The 16129-nt window shown below is 39.9% G+C and overlaps 4 protein-coding genes across 5 annotated transcripts; 2 read left to right on the top strand and 2 right to left on the bottom strand.

Moving 5' to 3' along the window:
* Positions 1–259: 259 nt before the first annotated feature.
* On the top strand, positions 260–936 carry LOC106658766. The gene is made up of 2 exons (XM_014380874.2): positions 260–456; positions 533–936. The coding sequence occupies exons 1-2, from the start codon at positions 374–376 to the stop codon at positions 783–785; spliced, it is 336 nt and encodes a 111-aa protein (XP_014236360.1). The 5' UTR covers positions 260–373; the 3' UTR covers positions 786–936.
* LOC106658765 (2-hydroxyacyl-CoA lyase 1) lies at positions 783–4276 on the bottom strand. The gene is made up of 9 exons (XM_014380873.2): positions 3923–4276; positions 2965–3106; positions 2802–2886; positions 2557–2738; positions 1877–2481; positions 1725–1800; positions 1311–1656; positions 1105–1228; positions 783–1034 (listed from the first exon to the last, which is right to left on the bottom strand). Exons 1-9 carry the CDS (start codon positions 4187–4189, stop codon positions 939–941), a joined length of 1923 nt encoding a protein of 640 aa, XP_014236359.1. The 5' UTR covers positions 4190–4276; the 3' UTR covers positions 783–938.
* Positions 4277–4411: 135 nt separating this feature from the next.
* On the bottom strand, positions 4412–7308 carry LOC106658795. The gene is made up of 3 exons (XM_014380915.2): positions 7000–7308; positions 6626–6682; positions 4412–6561 (listed from the first exon to the last, which is right to left on the bottom strand). The coding sequence occupies exons 1-3, from the start codon at positions 7114–7116 to the stop codon at positions 4666–4668; spliced, it is 2070 nt and encodes a 689-aa protein (XP_014236401.1). The 5' UTR covers positions 7117–7308; the 3' UTR covers positions 4412–4665.
* Positions 7309–9011: 1703 nt separating this feature from the next.
* On the top strand, positions 9012–16059 carry LOC106659148 (sialin). Of its 2 annotated transcripts, none has more exons than XM_023459959.1 (6): positions 9012–9232; positions 11201–11435; positions 13521–13808; positions 13880–14674; positions 14745–14992; positions 15076–16059. In XM_023459959.1, exons 2-6 carry the CDS (start codon positions 11399–11401, stop codon positions 15274–15276), a joined length of 1569 nt encoding a protein of 522 aa, XP_023315727.1. In that variant the 5' UTR covers positions 9012–9232; positions 11201–11398; the 3' UTR covers positions 15277–16059. The 2 variants fall into 2 exon arrangements, with proteins under 2 accessions (XP_023315727.1, XP_014237019.1); XM_014381533.2 differs by having other exon boundaries at positions 9012–9327.
* Positions 16060–16129: the final 70 nt, after the last annotated feature.

Genomic DNA, 16129 nt, shown 5'->3' with positions numbered 1-16129 from the left:
GTTCACATTTTTTAAACCATCAACTCTTTTATAACCCATATATCAAGTTTGCGTACGCTCTCATATCAATTAGAAAAAGTTAAAATCTTACGATCGATTGCTGTTTCGAATGCAAGTAGAGTGTAACCATAGACACTTGTCACATCTTGAAAACTTCGCGGGTGACTGTCATTTATGTGTATGTACCCAAGCGACCTCTACACGTTTTAATGAAGAGTTCAATTTAGACAACACGTGTCACGCAACCAACTATAGTTGTCAGATACTCAATTCTGCTTCGAACAATCACAAACTTGTTTTCTTGTAGTTTAAAGTCCAGTGTTTTTCAAGTGAAAACGTTATTGACTGTGCGTAGAATTTTCAAACCACAAAAATGCCTGGGACTAAAAGCAACGACGACATGAATGTTCAAGTTCAAAAACTTTTACTTGCAATAAATGATGATTTGATGAAACTGTAAGTGAAAAAATCTATTGGTATTTTCTATATTTTTTTTACATTCAATTTTTACCAACATTTTTTTTGTTCTTAGAAAAACTGAAATAGCATCGGTTGGGGCCATTTTCAGTGATGATGGTTCAGCATTGCCAAAATCTATCAAGATGATGAATAGCAAATTGTTGGTAGCAGCAAAGGAAATAGGAGTGGATTTAGATGCCTTACCAGAAAATTTTAATGAAGATAATGAAAAGTTAAATGATAAAAATCAGAAGTCAATTGATTCTGAGTTCTCTGAAATTAATGAAAAACTTACGCAAACAATTAAAAGCTTACAAAATCGATGAAAGAAATTGATATAAACCTTGTAGCTTATTTTTTTTATTTTTTTTATATATTTTGTATAAACAAACTTTACAAAAAAGTGATAACTATAAAACCTTTATAAAAATGTATTCATCCGTGGCACCATAAGAAATAAAATTTATTTTTTTATTATATCACAGTTTGGATTCTGTTAACCAACTAAAAGCTTGTTCTTTGCGATCTGCTTGTGGATTAATCATAATATTTATTAATGAAGGACCATCTTGAACCTTAAAAACAATTTTATATATTAAAAACAATTCATGAAAAAGGAGCTCAAGCTCACAGTATTATTAATACCTTAAAGCTAGCTTTCAAAGCAGTCTTAATATCTTCAATAGTTTTACAAAAGTGTCCTCTTTTGCCAAACATCTCCATCATTTTATCATATTGGGAATTTGGTGTAAGAGTATTAGGCGGTGTTCTATAATAATATTTAAATTTTATATCAAAATTTAGCCTGATTTTGTTAAGTAACAAAAAAAGAAAAAATATTAATGACTTACACATCTGATGCATCGCCAGCTGATCTAATGGTATTGTAAGTTTCAATATCAAATCCACCGTAAATGCCATTATTGTTAACAACTATGAGAATTATTGGTAAGTTATATCTGAACATAGTTTCCAATTCCATGCCTGAAAATCCAAATGCGCTGTCGCCTTCTACACATAATACTCTTTTTTCTGGATGATTATCTTTGCAATAAAGCGCAGCAGCTATTGAGTAGCCTAATCCTACTCCCATAGTACCAAAGGTACCAGCGTCCAATCTATGCCTGGGAAGATTATTCAGCAGCATTGTTCTACCAATGTCCATTGTGTTTGCTCCTTCAGAACAAATCAAACAATCTGCAAGATAGTAACAAATATGATAAATGAACAATAATGATTTGTCATTGATATTTTGAAAATCTTACTGTCTGGAATGAAGTCTTGTATGGTTTTGAACACTGCATAATAATTCAGTGGCTCACTGACATCTTTGCTCATTTCCTACAAACCACAAGCCATGTTGTAAAAATTCAAAGAACTTGTTCACACGACAAAGGTAATTTGAAAAGTTGCTCACGTTTAGTATTTGTTTATTTTTATTTCCTTTTGCGTTGAGTTCGTTCCACCAAGCATGATTTTTGGAAAGCTTGAAACGCCTGTCTCTCAAAGCCTTGGCGAGAAGTCGGGCAGCCGGGCCAACGTCGGCTTGTATGGCCACGCTGGCCTGAACGGAGTTGTGCAGCTCCTCGGCGCAGAGATCCACCTGGACGAACTTGACGTCGGGCCTGTACCTGGGCGGTTTGCCGAAGTGCAGCATCCAGTTGAGCCGGGCCCCGAGCAGCACGACGACGTCGCTCTGCAGCAGCGCCGAGGATCTGGCGCTCGCGACGCAGTTGACGTCGGTGTCGGGCACGACGCCCTTGCCCATGGGCGTCGGCAGAAAGGGGATGCCGGTGTCGGAGACGAGCTCGCGAACCGCCGACTCGGCCCGAGCGTAAGCCGCCCCCTTGCCGACGATCAGCAGCGGCTTCTCGGCGTTCCGGATGAGATCGGCGGCTTGCTCGATGAGGCTCGCGTCCGGATAGGCGAGGGGTGGCTCCGGCACGGGCTTCACTCGGACCACCCTGGACGAGTCCACTTTCTGCTTCAACAAAGTCGCCGGCAAATCCAAGTAAGCCGCACCTACGAATAAAAAATAGCTACATGACTTAAATTTGCCAGCCAGCGAAGAAAAATCGCTGCAAGTATAAGTAGTACCTGGTCTGCCATAAGTAGCGAGTCTCACGGCTTTCTCGACGTGCAAGGGTATGAGAGCAGCCGAGGGCGGTCGCGCCGAGTATTTGCAGTAGGGTCGGGCCGCTTCGACTTGCGACCATTCCTGAAAGCCTCCGATGCCCTCGTGGTCTTGGGGACAGGAGCCACCCAAGACCAAAACTGGCCTATCGAACGAATTGCGTTATAACCGATATATTAGAGATAGTTGCGATGGTTGAAAAATTTACCAGCAATTGACTTGAGCGTTGGCCATGCCCCCGATCGCGTGAAGTACTCCTGGTCCCGATACGCACAACACAGCTGCAGGTTTTCCTTTAAATAAAGAAGTCAGTCGGCAAACATTCAAATCAACATCTCTGATGTACTGCGCAATGGTCTGCAAGTACTCACTGGTAAGGTAGCCATAGGCTTGAGCGGCGTAACAAGCGGCCTGTTCGTTGCGAAAGCCGAGGTAGCGCAAACCAGCGGCTTGCAGGGCCAGCGACAGCTCGATCACCGGATGGCCCATGATGCCGAATACGTATTGCAGTCCCTGTCGTCGCACATCGCGTAAAAATGCTCAAAATTAATACTCAAGCGCCTCGTTCTTTGCATCTTTCATCGGTTTTATACAGAGCTTTGGTGTCAAAACTCGAGGACAGTCGCGAGTGCAAGTATCGAGTGTCAGGAGAATTTCGCACGACCGAGGGACACAGACATAGGGGGAGATTAGGCTTCATCGTCGATAATAATGTAATTTGTGCGCGCGGTATAATAAGTGCCAAGTTGAGAAAAGAAGAAAAAAGAAGAATCAACGATAGCGACAATCGCCGTTCATGCGAACAAAGTTAAATAATTGATAAGCGAGCAATAATTCACGCGAAAGTTTTGAGCTCGAGTAGCGTCGATTCGATCGCAGAGGCTGCTAGTACGAGATGGATTTCGACGAAACGATCCCGCTGATCGAGTCCAACAGAAGAACCACCTGCACGGCCAATCGCATCGCACCAAGTACGTATATCGACAATTTCGCACGTTTGAATTTAGCGCCACGCCGTGACTTGGTAAAAAGCCGAGTCGAACGATCGACTGTCACGTTAATTTTATCATTGCGCTCGTCTGCAAACAAAAACTTGTTTTCGTGTAAGTACGCGAGAATAAATTATCGTCGTATCTCTCGCGTCGAGCTTCGCGTGCGATTATTCGCTATGTACAGGCGCGATCGTTTTAAGATTTTCTGTTCGCAATCGATGATATAATTACAGATGTCTGATTAACCTCGAAAAAGTTTTGCAGCAGAAATTGCAAAGATCAAGTAGTGAGCAGTCGCAGTTTTCGATGTAAAAGGAAGCGAGAAATTGGAGTTTACCTGATCCCTGAGAGCCTCGGCCAGGACATTGTCACCGTCGGTGTCTGTCATTTTCACGTCGATCTCGCGAGCGGCACTAAAACTACTGCCACTACTAGTCGCTGCTCGGCGAATTATTACGTGCTCGGCTGCGTTGCAGAGTAATTGACGCGCAACGACCTTCTGCTGCTGCTGCTGCTGCTGCTGTTGCACTTGTCGCCGGGGACGGAACAACTGACGTTGCAGCGCAGTACGCAGATTCGAGCCTGTCCAGCCTGACAATGACATTTGCTTTTGTTTTTTTTTATTATTTGTTCGCGCGCGATGCAGTTGAAAATCGCGATGAGATCGATCGCGACCGAGCCTCGATACGACTCCTATCAATTAAGCCCAAGAGGATCCGATGCACTGCAATTTTGTCATCGTTATCTGCGGCTGTTCGCGATCGAGGAAGAAAGAGAGAAAGAAAGAAAGGCGAGAAAGATGAGAAAGAGAGACGGAGAAACGAGATAAGGAGATGTGGAGGGGCTTCTCCTCCACGAGCATCAATTTATTTTTCGTAATTACATACAAAAATACAAATATACAGATTCGTCCGGTTCATTGCCGAGTCATGTTGCAATATATAAAAATTAAAAGTTGAACAGGTAGAACGTTCCGTTACCTGCCTACAAATCATCTTGCTTCATCGTTAAAATCATGTACACGTGCACAATGGATGACGATGCAAACGTGAATTAATAGAGTCGAAGGTGATGTGCAGGTCAATCGTAGGGTGCGTAGGGCGGCGGACAGATGTACATGTCGTTATCGTCGTGGACGATGTCGCAGACTTTTGCCAGATCCTCGGCGTAGATGACCGTATAGCTGATCGGATAGTCGCAGTCGAGCAGGTAAATCCTGACATCGGGATTGTCGTTGGAGAAGCTGCGCAGCTGGATGCGCTGGCAAACGACCAGCTCGGCTTCGCTGTCCAGGTCAACGACGAACTGATAGATCCGGACGCAGGTGTTGTCGGCCAGCAGGGCGTACGACTTGTCCAAGCAGCTCGTGAAGTTGGATTCGTCGAGCGCCTCGAAGCGGTAGCCGGCCTTGAGCATCTTTCGGTAGGCCACGAGGTTTTCGCCGAGGCCGAGGCCCGTCATCGGCAGCTTGATCGCCTCCGCCTCGAAGTACACGGCCCCGGTCCGGCTGGAGCTGTATCTCGACTCCCTCAACGGCTCGGCGAGGGGGTCGCGCGCGCGGGCTTCCAGACCGAGCGAGAAGCAGCTCATCTTGGCCAAGTCGAAGAAGTTGGGCGGGTGGCCGCGGGCGCTGCGCAGGGCCTCGAGGGTGGCCCGCTTGGCCGGCTGGAAGCACCAGCTCGAGAGCAGGCGCAGCGGTCCCCAGCGATTGGCCGCGTTGGCCAGCTGCAGCAGCGAATCCACCTGCGGACCGATGCTCCGCTGCCCGTACATACTTCTCATCTGGGAGACGAACTGCTCCAAGTGCGCCTCGGCCCGGTCGAGCTCGTGGAGCTTCGTCTGGTCCTTCAGCAGCAAGTACACGCCGGACACGAAGTGCATCCAGTGACTGAGTTGGGGCCCGTCGAGCAGGTCCGCGAAGATCGGCACGCTGTAGTACAGCACGAACTTCTCCCAGAAGCGCGGCGTCCAGTCGAGGCTCTGCGAGGGGGGCAGCAGGGCCCGCAGCTTCGTGTTCGCGTATCTGACCTGCGCCGGCTCCAGCAGACGCATGTACGTGTGGAACATGTGCGAGGCGACCGCCGAGATGCACTCGAGCGCGTCCGGCACGAAGCTCTTGTCCATGTCGAAGTAGGGCAGCTCGGAGAGCTCGGCCGAGTCCAGCAGGCGGCTGTGCGTCCGCGAGTCCACGACGCACGACACCACGTGGAGCCGCAGACGGCGCCGTTGGCCCTCGATCTCGATGCTCAGGCCCGTCTTGGACAGGTGCTCCACGCACTCGAGGAATTTGCGCTGGAACAAGTGCAGATCGAGCGGCTTCTGGCTGATCCACAGGCCGCAGCAGAGGACCCGCTGCGATGGCTCCTCCGGCGGCAGCTCGTTCAGCGCGAGGTAGAGCGGCCAGACGTCGCTCTGGCCGATCCGCTCGAGGGGAGTCTCGCTCGCGTGCAGCACCGCCGTCAGGTAGTCGGGATCGCGGATGACCCGGCGCAACCAGCGGTACTGCGAGCCGTCGTACACCGAGTCCCGCTGGCCGTCCTCGAAGCGGTTCTCGCGCGCCTCCCGGCTCACCTCGTCCAAGTGGGCCGCGAACGCGCCCAGCAGCTGCTTTATCCGCTCCGTCGGGTCCATCAGGATGAACATGTTGTCCGTACTGGGATTCGAGTCCTCGGCGATGGCCTCGTGGCAGCGGGGACACTTCCCGTACTGCTCGACGGCCTCCGTGTACTCGCCCAGGTGCGCCTGGCAGAACTTGCAGAGCGCGTGGATCTCGATGTCGCGATTGTCCAACGCCGCCACTTCCTCCTCGTCCATTATCGGCTTGCGGAACAGCTTGCTCAGGAATCCGATCAAGTTGTGCAGGCTTTGCCAGGCGAGATTGTTTGCCAAGCCGAACTTGAACAGCATCGCGTACAGCTCCGTTGGCGACTTGTCGAGGAGCTCCGACTTGTCCCCGTTCGAGCTCGTTTTGTACTCCTGTAACAAATTTTCACTCGTTTTATTACATCTCTGTCGCATTTTTACAGACTATCGAACTAACTAGTTGGCTCTGCAGTCCGATCGATATCTGCGATTCTTCGAACCTCTGTCGTTCTCTCTGAAAAAGATAATGAAACGTTGATTTGGTTATAGTGTTACATTTTTCGCAAAGCTACATTTTCAATAACTCATTTGAGTAATGTAAAAATTAATTTCAACTCACTAAATAATACTGATAAATAATACTGTTCGACTTTAGACTAGAATATCATTTTAAAATAGCAAATCGTACTTCGGGTACAGTCAGTGTTTTTTGTTTTATACTTTAGACTTATATTTTTGAAATATACAGCACCGAAAATCAAACGAAAATCAGTATCTACCGCAGAAGCTCTTGTTAACAATTAATATGTAAGAGAAAAATCAATTCACCACCTTGTTATCATTTTTGGTATCAGTAATTTCTGTGACCACGAGATCCGTATATTCTCCGATGCTCACAGTTTCGTAATTCGTCAGTCCAGTATAGTTGCTTGCGTACGATTCGCCCATTTTGTGAATTGTTCGATCGCTCGTCGGTTTGCAAGTTGAACAAGTTTTTTTTGCAATCGGTGCTACTTCGGCAATTGCTTGCTATTTAAAAGATACACCTGATCTACCCGCAAAGGTGATAAAGGCAACTGATCCGGGCAGAAATTCCTTGTTATTATTTCTAGCTAAATGTCTACGGTGAATTAGGGCCATTCATCGTTATAAACTGTTTGTGTGTTGGTTCTGTTAGATTCGACCGATCGAAAGTTTATACGATGGCGCCGTTTCTATTACTGTGATTAACGTTAAAATCTCAGCTGCTTACCTAAAATTTTTGTTTCTTGGCTTGTTGAATTAATTTCGATAAATCCATATCAATTCGATTCAATTGATTTTTTGCATTGTTGCACATTTTTGACGGCACAGTTATAAGTCTCATATAGAAGGACCATTATAAAACTGATTAATATCGATTTTGCATATTTTATTGCAAGCTCTGAAGATCCAACATTTCTTTTTAGGTAAAACCTGATATAGTCTAGGCAATACCCGAGTTACCTTCTAATTTATAGGAATTTCCTAACATTTTTAACCAAACCCCGTATTGTCTGGCCCATTTTAAAAATTTTCATGTTAAATTTATTATTTAATGAAAAAAACTAATTTCAATGCTAGCAATCACGTTCAGGAGGCCAAAGCTATTTTCAATATAGTTGTAAAACATATTTTAAGGCCAAAATTTGTTTATGTAAAAAAAAAAGGATTGTTATGCAATTCAAAGTGACATAGTAGCACCAGATGTTGCAATAAATGAACGTTTGTAATCCTTTTTAGTTCTAAGCTCATGACCCACTGGCAATAGCTAATATAGAAATTAGTTTTTTTCGTTAACCAATAAATTTAACGTGAAAAATTATTCACTAATGACACTGATATTTCTGTTTTTCCAAAAATGCTTAAAGTAGGTTGGGCAATATGGCTTTGGCCTAGGCAAAACCAGGTTTTACCTAAAATCGGGTTTTGCCGGTAACAGATATAAATTCTTTTTCAGCGATAATTTTTTTCACAAAATTTATTTGATTTTCCAGACACTGAAGTGAAATTTGACATTATGAAGTCCATGCATCAAAGATTTTCATTAGAATATCATGTAAATCTGTTGTATATTCCTTGTTACTGTTCCTGCCCAATGATTTTTCTGTGATGATGGATAGCAATAACTCTTTTTTTTAAAGCAGTTTTCGAAAAGACAAGGCGCTCCTGAAAGGTTTTGCTTGCTATAGACGTTTGAAAAAATTTTAATGTAGATAAAAAACTATTGGTTTTTAGACGAAGTGGTTCGCTATAACATTCAAGAGTAAAATTTAGAATCAATCTACTTTTTTGGGAAAATCTTTTTGACAACATTTTGGGAAAAGTCGGACTTTTTTAGTATGTACTTTAATATAATAAAGGATCAAGGACGTATTGAAACTAGAATTTTGAATAAAAAAGAAAAAAAATAATAACAATAATTTGCAATTAGAAACTAAAGCATTGGAGCAAGCGAACATTGCACCGGATACCAACAAATACATCGTTTCTCAAAAAACAAGACAATTGCGCTACGATGCAATGACAATTGGCTTTTTACTCGCTGATTCTGTTATAACGAGCAGCGGAACGCCAACGATATTTCACATTTTCTTGTTTTTTCCGCAAGACTTTTCCGGCCGCTCTAGGATACATTCGTTCGTGTCATCGACGACGATTATTTAATGCCGGTTGCACATCCATAATGCAGAAATAAATTTGCAGAACAGCTGCTGTGTGAGCGCAGCATGCAACATCAGCTACGAAGTCTTCTCGCGTCCACTTGTTGCGGCTCCACGCTTCTTTGACAGTTGCGCGCTTCTGCAGTTGAAGACTGTCAGTGATCGTGTGCTTCAGTTTTATGTGCTTGCTAAAAGAATTAATAGAGTAATGTTCAATCAATGAACAATTATATTGATCATCAGAAAAAAAAGGACCAGCGATATGAATTAATTTTTTACGCTTACGATTGTTTCGAGAAAAAATTTTTAAAATTTGGTTGTACTGGGAAATCTAGGATGAAATTCGTGTGGAAATAATTTGTCGTATTTCTTTATGATATTAGGTAAAATGAAAGAGTAAAAAGTATTTTATAACTTCTCATTGTAATGATACGTAGGCTATGAAAATCTACAATTGAAATGGAATAACAACGAAAAGGTACCTTATGAATCAAGCTATACACTCGTGATGTACTAAAATTACTTCAATTCAATTCTTATAATTTTTATTCAACTGCGGTTATTCTATAGTGTGATTAATCGATATTATTTCCTACTAATATAATTCTAAATAATTTTGATAACTTCAACATTTATGTCATATTAAGTTCAGTGCACAAGATTATATATTTTTCATACTCCAGATCTCTGCTAACTTTAGAATTCAAATAAAATGAAATATTTTTCAATGTTAGCGATATTTATTAGTTAAATTGTTTTAAAACCTTGAAATTATTAAAGTAAAAATGGAATTCGGGAACTATATTCACAAATTACGTTTAGTTTTATGATGAATATTGATTCTGTAAAATTATGAGCTTCTAGATGCCACAAGCAATGAAAGAAAGGATTTCAACTTGAGAATTTTATGTCAAAAAAGGTGATATTAAGATCGGGACACATAATTGGTATGAAATTTTCCATGTTTATCTCGATGGTCAATGTAGCACAAGAAGTTGAAGTTTTTTCGAATAATTGAAAAGAATACAAAAATATTGAATGAACGGCGTATTTAGCTTTAAATTATAAACATGTAAACACATCGTAAACATAATTCTGGAAAATTTATCATATGACTAATATCATAGTGCTTTTGAGAGTTTGTAAAGATCTGAATATTTAAAGATAGTATTTGATAAATTCAACCTTCAAGATATGAGAAATTATCATTCAAATTTTTTCTCATTCAAAAACTTTCTTTTTTTGTGTACATTATGTATCTATTTAGAATCTTTTGATAAAATGAATAATCTGTACTGTAACCAATGATGGTTCAAATTCATCCGATAATTTTTCATTGTGCAGACTGCAGAATGAATTAATTTTTTCTCTAAAGATAAAAATAAGTATAATAAAAAGTTGTAAAGATTAAAATAATAATAAAATATTTCCATAAAATAAATCTTTATTTTTTCTATAATTTGATAATAAAGTTTGAGTAAATTCATAATTTTATAAATTTTCATGTTAAACTTTGATTTCATCAATGGTATTGGCGTGGTTTATGAAAAAATTATTTCAAGTTAAAAAAAGTTAAAAATAAGTATATTTTACACCTAGGGAGTGAAAAACTGGAAAGTCTCAGAGCACGTGTAATTTATCATCCGAGGCGAAGCCGAGGTTGATAATCACGTGCTCTGAGACTTTTTTTTCGCTACATAGGTGCAAAATGTTTTTATTCGCCTAATATCGTCTCTGAAAACTTTTTTATTTAAAAATCTATCGGTTATTTCAGCCAAGCGTTAATTAAGCTCATACGTTTATTATTTTTATTGAAAGAAAAACAGCCAAAACGTGTGGTCGACATAGTAATTAATCATTCAGTGAAATTGACACACCTCCACGCGTCGAATTTGCAAAGCGCCCTCACTCGATTTGTTGATCACGTTAAGCAAACGTATTTAAACATTGATATTCCATTCAAATAATATCCAACAAATTTTCAAGTTTTATTTTTTTTTTAAGTTTATTTGACTTTTAATACAATTTTTTTATTGGATACATTTTTTATTTTTTCACCAAGAATTATTATAAGAAAAAATGAAACAATAAAAGGGTATGAAACATCTTAAAAAGGTAAATTTGATTGAGCCTTGCTTTAGAGGGTCTTTAACATTGAAATTTTTTGAACATAAAACAGATGTTGGATTAAGCTACATCATTTCACTCTTGACGTCACAATAGTGTAAACATAAAAATCGACCTTTTTCTTTTCACCGACGAAATATTACATCTTTTCTTCTACTACATTTTTTTTTTTTTTTTTTTGATATCATCAGATAATATGTAATTTATTTGATAATCTATACTAGTATCTAATAAGTGCGACAAATTATTTCCGCTGAGGCGGTGGAAGAACAATAAAGAAAAGAGTGGGAAGGAGGAAGATCGAAAGAATATTGAAACTTGTACTTGGTGCTTTGCCGAATCCAACATTCATTAACACTGTCACAGCAATAAGCTTCGAGTCAGTTTTCTCGGGTAATTTAATTAGTGATAATTTTCGAGAGATGAAATTTTTCTCAAAGTTTCGAGATCCTCAAACAAGTAAGTTTTTTGTCTGTGCATTAATTGTCTTATACTATTCTCTCATTAAAAAGTGATTGAGTTTTATTTTTCATGGGATGATGAAGTTCGCACAATATTTTTTTCGAACGCTATCGTTAACTTAACAAAATGTAAGCGGTTCTTTACAATTGATCTTGCACCATAATTCCTGTGATAGTGTATAAAAAAATGAAATCATTTATTAATCCTCAATTAAGTTTAACATCTTTCATCATAATTATCAAATGTTATAATTACGCTTTTTTTCTAAACGCGTATATGAACGATTCTCAATAAGCGTTAAAAATTGAAGTATAAAATCATAATGATTCTTTTATTGCACTACACCCATGAAAAACGTTTTTTTTTTAACATTCTGGTGTATAAATCAATAAAGTAATGTTGCCACTCATTTTTGAAAAAGCTTTATTAAAAAACAACCCCTCAAAAGCTGTCAATTTTGAAGTGAATTTTATATGACAAGGATGCACCTAGTGAAAAAATTGTCTTCATAAAAAGTGTTTAGAATTGTTCAAGGAATATCCCTAAATTTTTTCAGAATTTTTGGAGCAATTTTTGGATTTTTCAACGAAATGGTCACATCCAAAAATGTGAAAGTCGCTCTATCGTTAAGTGCTTAATTTTAGAGCTCAAAAATTTAATTATTATACAATTAAAAACATAAATCATTTTTAATTTGAATCATTTTTTTCTAACATTCAGGGGCATAAATCAATAAAAAATTGTTGCCACTCATTTTAAAAAAACCTTTATTAAATGAAATGCACGATGAACTTATTTCGGTTTTTTATGTAACTTAGAAAACATTAATATTATAGTTTTTTCCGCAATTTTTTTTCTCAAAATTCATGAAAAATGTATTACAATAAACATAACAAAACATAATAATATTAACAATAAAATAAACGTAACATAATAATAATATTTAAATATTTAAACAACATTGTTTAAACAATAATTATTGCTGTTTAAACAATAAACTAGTTCATTTATTGTTAAAATTATGCTTTGAATCGAATTTGATAACATTCAACGAATTTACTGCAATTATAATTTTTTACTCGATTTTCTTAAGCGTTTCCCCGCTATTGAAATAAAAATTAGGGTATAAGATACGCATTTTTAGATTGAGTACCATCGATATTAAAAATGGCAAATGGTTTTAGGAACATCCGAATAATTTTACGGGTGTAACATTAAAAAAACCATATTTTCTTAGCGAGTGGCGCAGCATACATGCGGGATTCAATTGCATGTATCAATAAAATACATGCCCCTTGATCCTGATAAAGACTTTAATTTCGATGTATATAGCAATTTTTTAAATTTTAACGCTTAGTGAGAATCGTTCATATATATTTTTCTTAATTTGTGTCAAGGGAAACTTTTCTTTTATAAAACAATGAGATTTCTTCTTTTTTTTTATCTCATTTAATCTTCGAACTATGTCAATGACAAATATAAGTTAATGAAAATGTTCATGCTAAAAATGTTCAAACTCTGATATTGGTTGTTACACCTGCTTAAGCCCAAGGTTTATCAAGTGTAACAAATGATACTGAATACAATCATTTTCTTCGTCAAGTGCGTGTACAATTAAATTTGGTCGAAAATCTGTTGGCATAGCAATAAAAAGTTTTCCTACTAGTTTTTTCGCAAGTTTGTTTTTTTCTGATTAAAAAAAAGTTTATTCTGGATCTTGATACAAGAACAATATCCAGCATGCCTCCCAAAATATGGGGTGGTTTAAGTAAGAGCTATAGAAATTTTAGCGTAAACATTTCTACAACAATGTCACTCCCAAAATAAAAAAAATCTAACCTATCTCGAAGTAAAAAAAAAGTAATAATTCTTCCGTCGATGCAGTGTCCCAAATCGGAGTCGACGATGTTGGAAAAATTGTCATACGTCGTTCGTATTGGTTGCCCAATAACGAAAGAGTCACGAACGCACGACGAATTCTCAAAGCATTAAAATCACAACAAACAATAATACTTAATAAACAAAGCGAAAAAATCGGATCATTGTATTGAACTTGAATGGAATGAACGTCATGAATTACAGAATGGATTCCGATGCGAGCGATCATGTGCTTGATGATGTTCACGGCTTGCTGGACGTCGTACGTGTGTCGTACACAGATGCCGATCCTCCAGACTGCGATGATAAATATTCCAAAATCATCGAAGCGATCGATCGATGACTTCCAACTGCGAAACATGTCCGTGGGAAATGACACATTCGACGATTTAGACAGGCTAAAACGAGATGCGGACTCTGGCAGATCCATTCTGGACTTTGCCAGTGGCAAACCATTCGACTACGGAGCGGAAAGGGGGAAAATTATCAGAGGTGCGACGATTTTTTTAACGAAGCCCGCAAAGCTCAGAAAGTCGAGCGCAACGATCGATTTAATTTGACAGGTCAGCTGGTCGCCTCGTACGCGTACGGCAACGTAGTAGGCAATTTTCTCGGTGGCATGGCAGCGATTCGCTTCGGACCCCGAGCGTCGATATTCTGGTCGTCGATAATTTCGGTCGTGGTGAGCTTGATATCGCCGATCCTCATAAACATCCACTGGTCACTGCTGGTCGTCGGCCGCATAATCATCGGCCTCACCGGGGGCATGACCTTTCCGGCCTGCCACGCTCTGGTGGCCAGGTGGGCTCCGCCCGCCGAGAAGGGCTTCTTCATGTGGTCCCTGCTCGGCGGCACCTTCGGCACCGTCTTCTCCTACCCGATGATCGGAGCCATAGCCGAGAACCTCAGCTGGGAGTGGGGCTGGTACATACCGTCCTTTCTGCTGCTGATCTGGTGCCTCGTCTGGTGGATGCTGGCCTACGACTCGCCGCTCGAGCATCCCGGCATCAGCGACGATGAGAAGACCTACATCGTGGCCTCGCAGGCGGGGACGGTCCAGACGACCAAGCCCTCGCTCAAGGAGACGCCCATGAAGGACATATTCACCTCGGTGCCCTTCATCGCCCTCGTCATCTGTCACTTTGGCAATTTGTTCTTGCTGTACTTTTACACGTTCTCTTTGATACTCTACATGACGGACAGCTTGGGAATGTCGATAACCAAGGGTGGTGTCGCCACGGCCGCGCCTTGGGCCTTACGCATGGTATTTGGATTCTTTTTCTGCTGGTTCGGCGACTTGAACAAGAAAAAGCAGTTCCTCTCGACCACGGCTTTTCGCAAGCTTGCAACCATATTTTGTGAGTTTTCTCAAGACGTCACACAAGCTACTCCGAAAGTATATACTAACAAATAATTCGCTACTTTCAGCTCACCTGATTCCCGGTTTGTTCTTGATCGCCGTTGGATACGTGGGCAGTAGCATGAACGAGATTGGCCTCGTCGCCATGCTCGCGCTCGCCTTGGGCTTCAACGGCGCGGCGAGTATCTCGAATCTCAGCAATAATCAGGATTTATCGCCGAATTACGCCGGATTTCTTTACGGCATCATGAATACGATCGGCGGATTGAGTGGTATTATCGGACCACCCATGGTCGAAGGTATCGTCTCCAAAGAGGTACTGGTACTTTTTAATTCATTTTATTACCTAGTCTCTTTCACTGCACCTAATAATAATATTTATTCATGATTCTAATCTAGAATTTAGAATCGGAATGGCAAATCGTCTTTTGGATCGGCGCAGCTGTATGCATACTAACCATGGTCATTTTCGTCATCTTTGGTAGCGGCGAAATTCAAAGCTGGAACGACAAGAGACTCGCCGGTGGCGGTGAGGATGCCAAAGTTCCCTCGGACTCATCCGTTAAAGCTGACGAAGCAAAGGTCTCTACCGCCGTTTGACCGAGCCATCGCCATTGTGCTTTATTCTTAATGATTTTTCATCCAGACTCTCGAGCAAGTTCTATTCTGTGCCAGACTGCACTTACCAAAGAGATAAATATTTTATAATTCAAATGCATGCTGCTGTTCATTTAAATAAACGAGAGAGCACGCAGGATTTTTGCACGAAATGTCGATTTTGAGCTCCATGAAAATTCAAAATTTTTTAGAAAAATTACGCCATTTTGTTGTGCGTAAAATATGTCGTTGTTAGGAACTTTTTAATATTATATAAGCTATAGTTAACCTCGGATAGTTTAAATCGATCAAAGATCTCGTAAGCCAGAGAAAGCCAGCTTCAAAAGTCAAAATGTATTAGTCCCATGTTCTACTTTGGACCATTAAAAAACAACCATTACTAGAAAAGTTACATTCTCGACGTTATTCACCATTCTCATAGGATCTAATTATAAAAACGAATTTATTACTCCCAGTAGCCATTCAAAATAAATTTTTTCTCGAAAAAGGTTATATACAATGACGTTCTGGAATCTTTTTTTTTATAATACAATTATGAAAAAGCGAAAATATTGACAGGTGAAAAAGCTTAGAACGAGTCACACTCGTTAAAAGAATACTACATAATTTACAGAAGTAATTGAAACGTGTAAATTCACTAAAATCGATATCGATAATGTCAAATAAATGTTGATAAATTATCAAGTACCTTTTTAAAATTATTACTGTACAAATAGTTAGGAAAATTGGTATTTAGATCATTTCAACTGGATGGCTAAATAAAATGCACATTAGTTAAAAAAAAATTAGTTTTTTTCATTTATTTACTTTTTTTTATAAAATATAACTTTTTAAA

Source organism: Trichogramma pretiosum, unplaced genomic scaffold (genome assembly GCF_000599845.2).
Source record: "Trichogramma pretiosum strain Unisexual culture from Peru unplaced genomic scaffold, Tpre_2.0 scaffold10, whole genome shotgun sequence".
NCBI lineage: Eukaryota > Metazoa > Arthropoda > Insecta > Hymenoptera > Trichogrammatidae > Trichogramma > Trichogramma pretiosum.
Note: the sequence above shows the minus strand (reverse complement) of the source record. Positions and strands in the feature narration are given on the sequence as shown.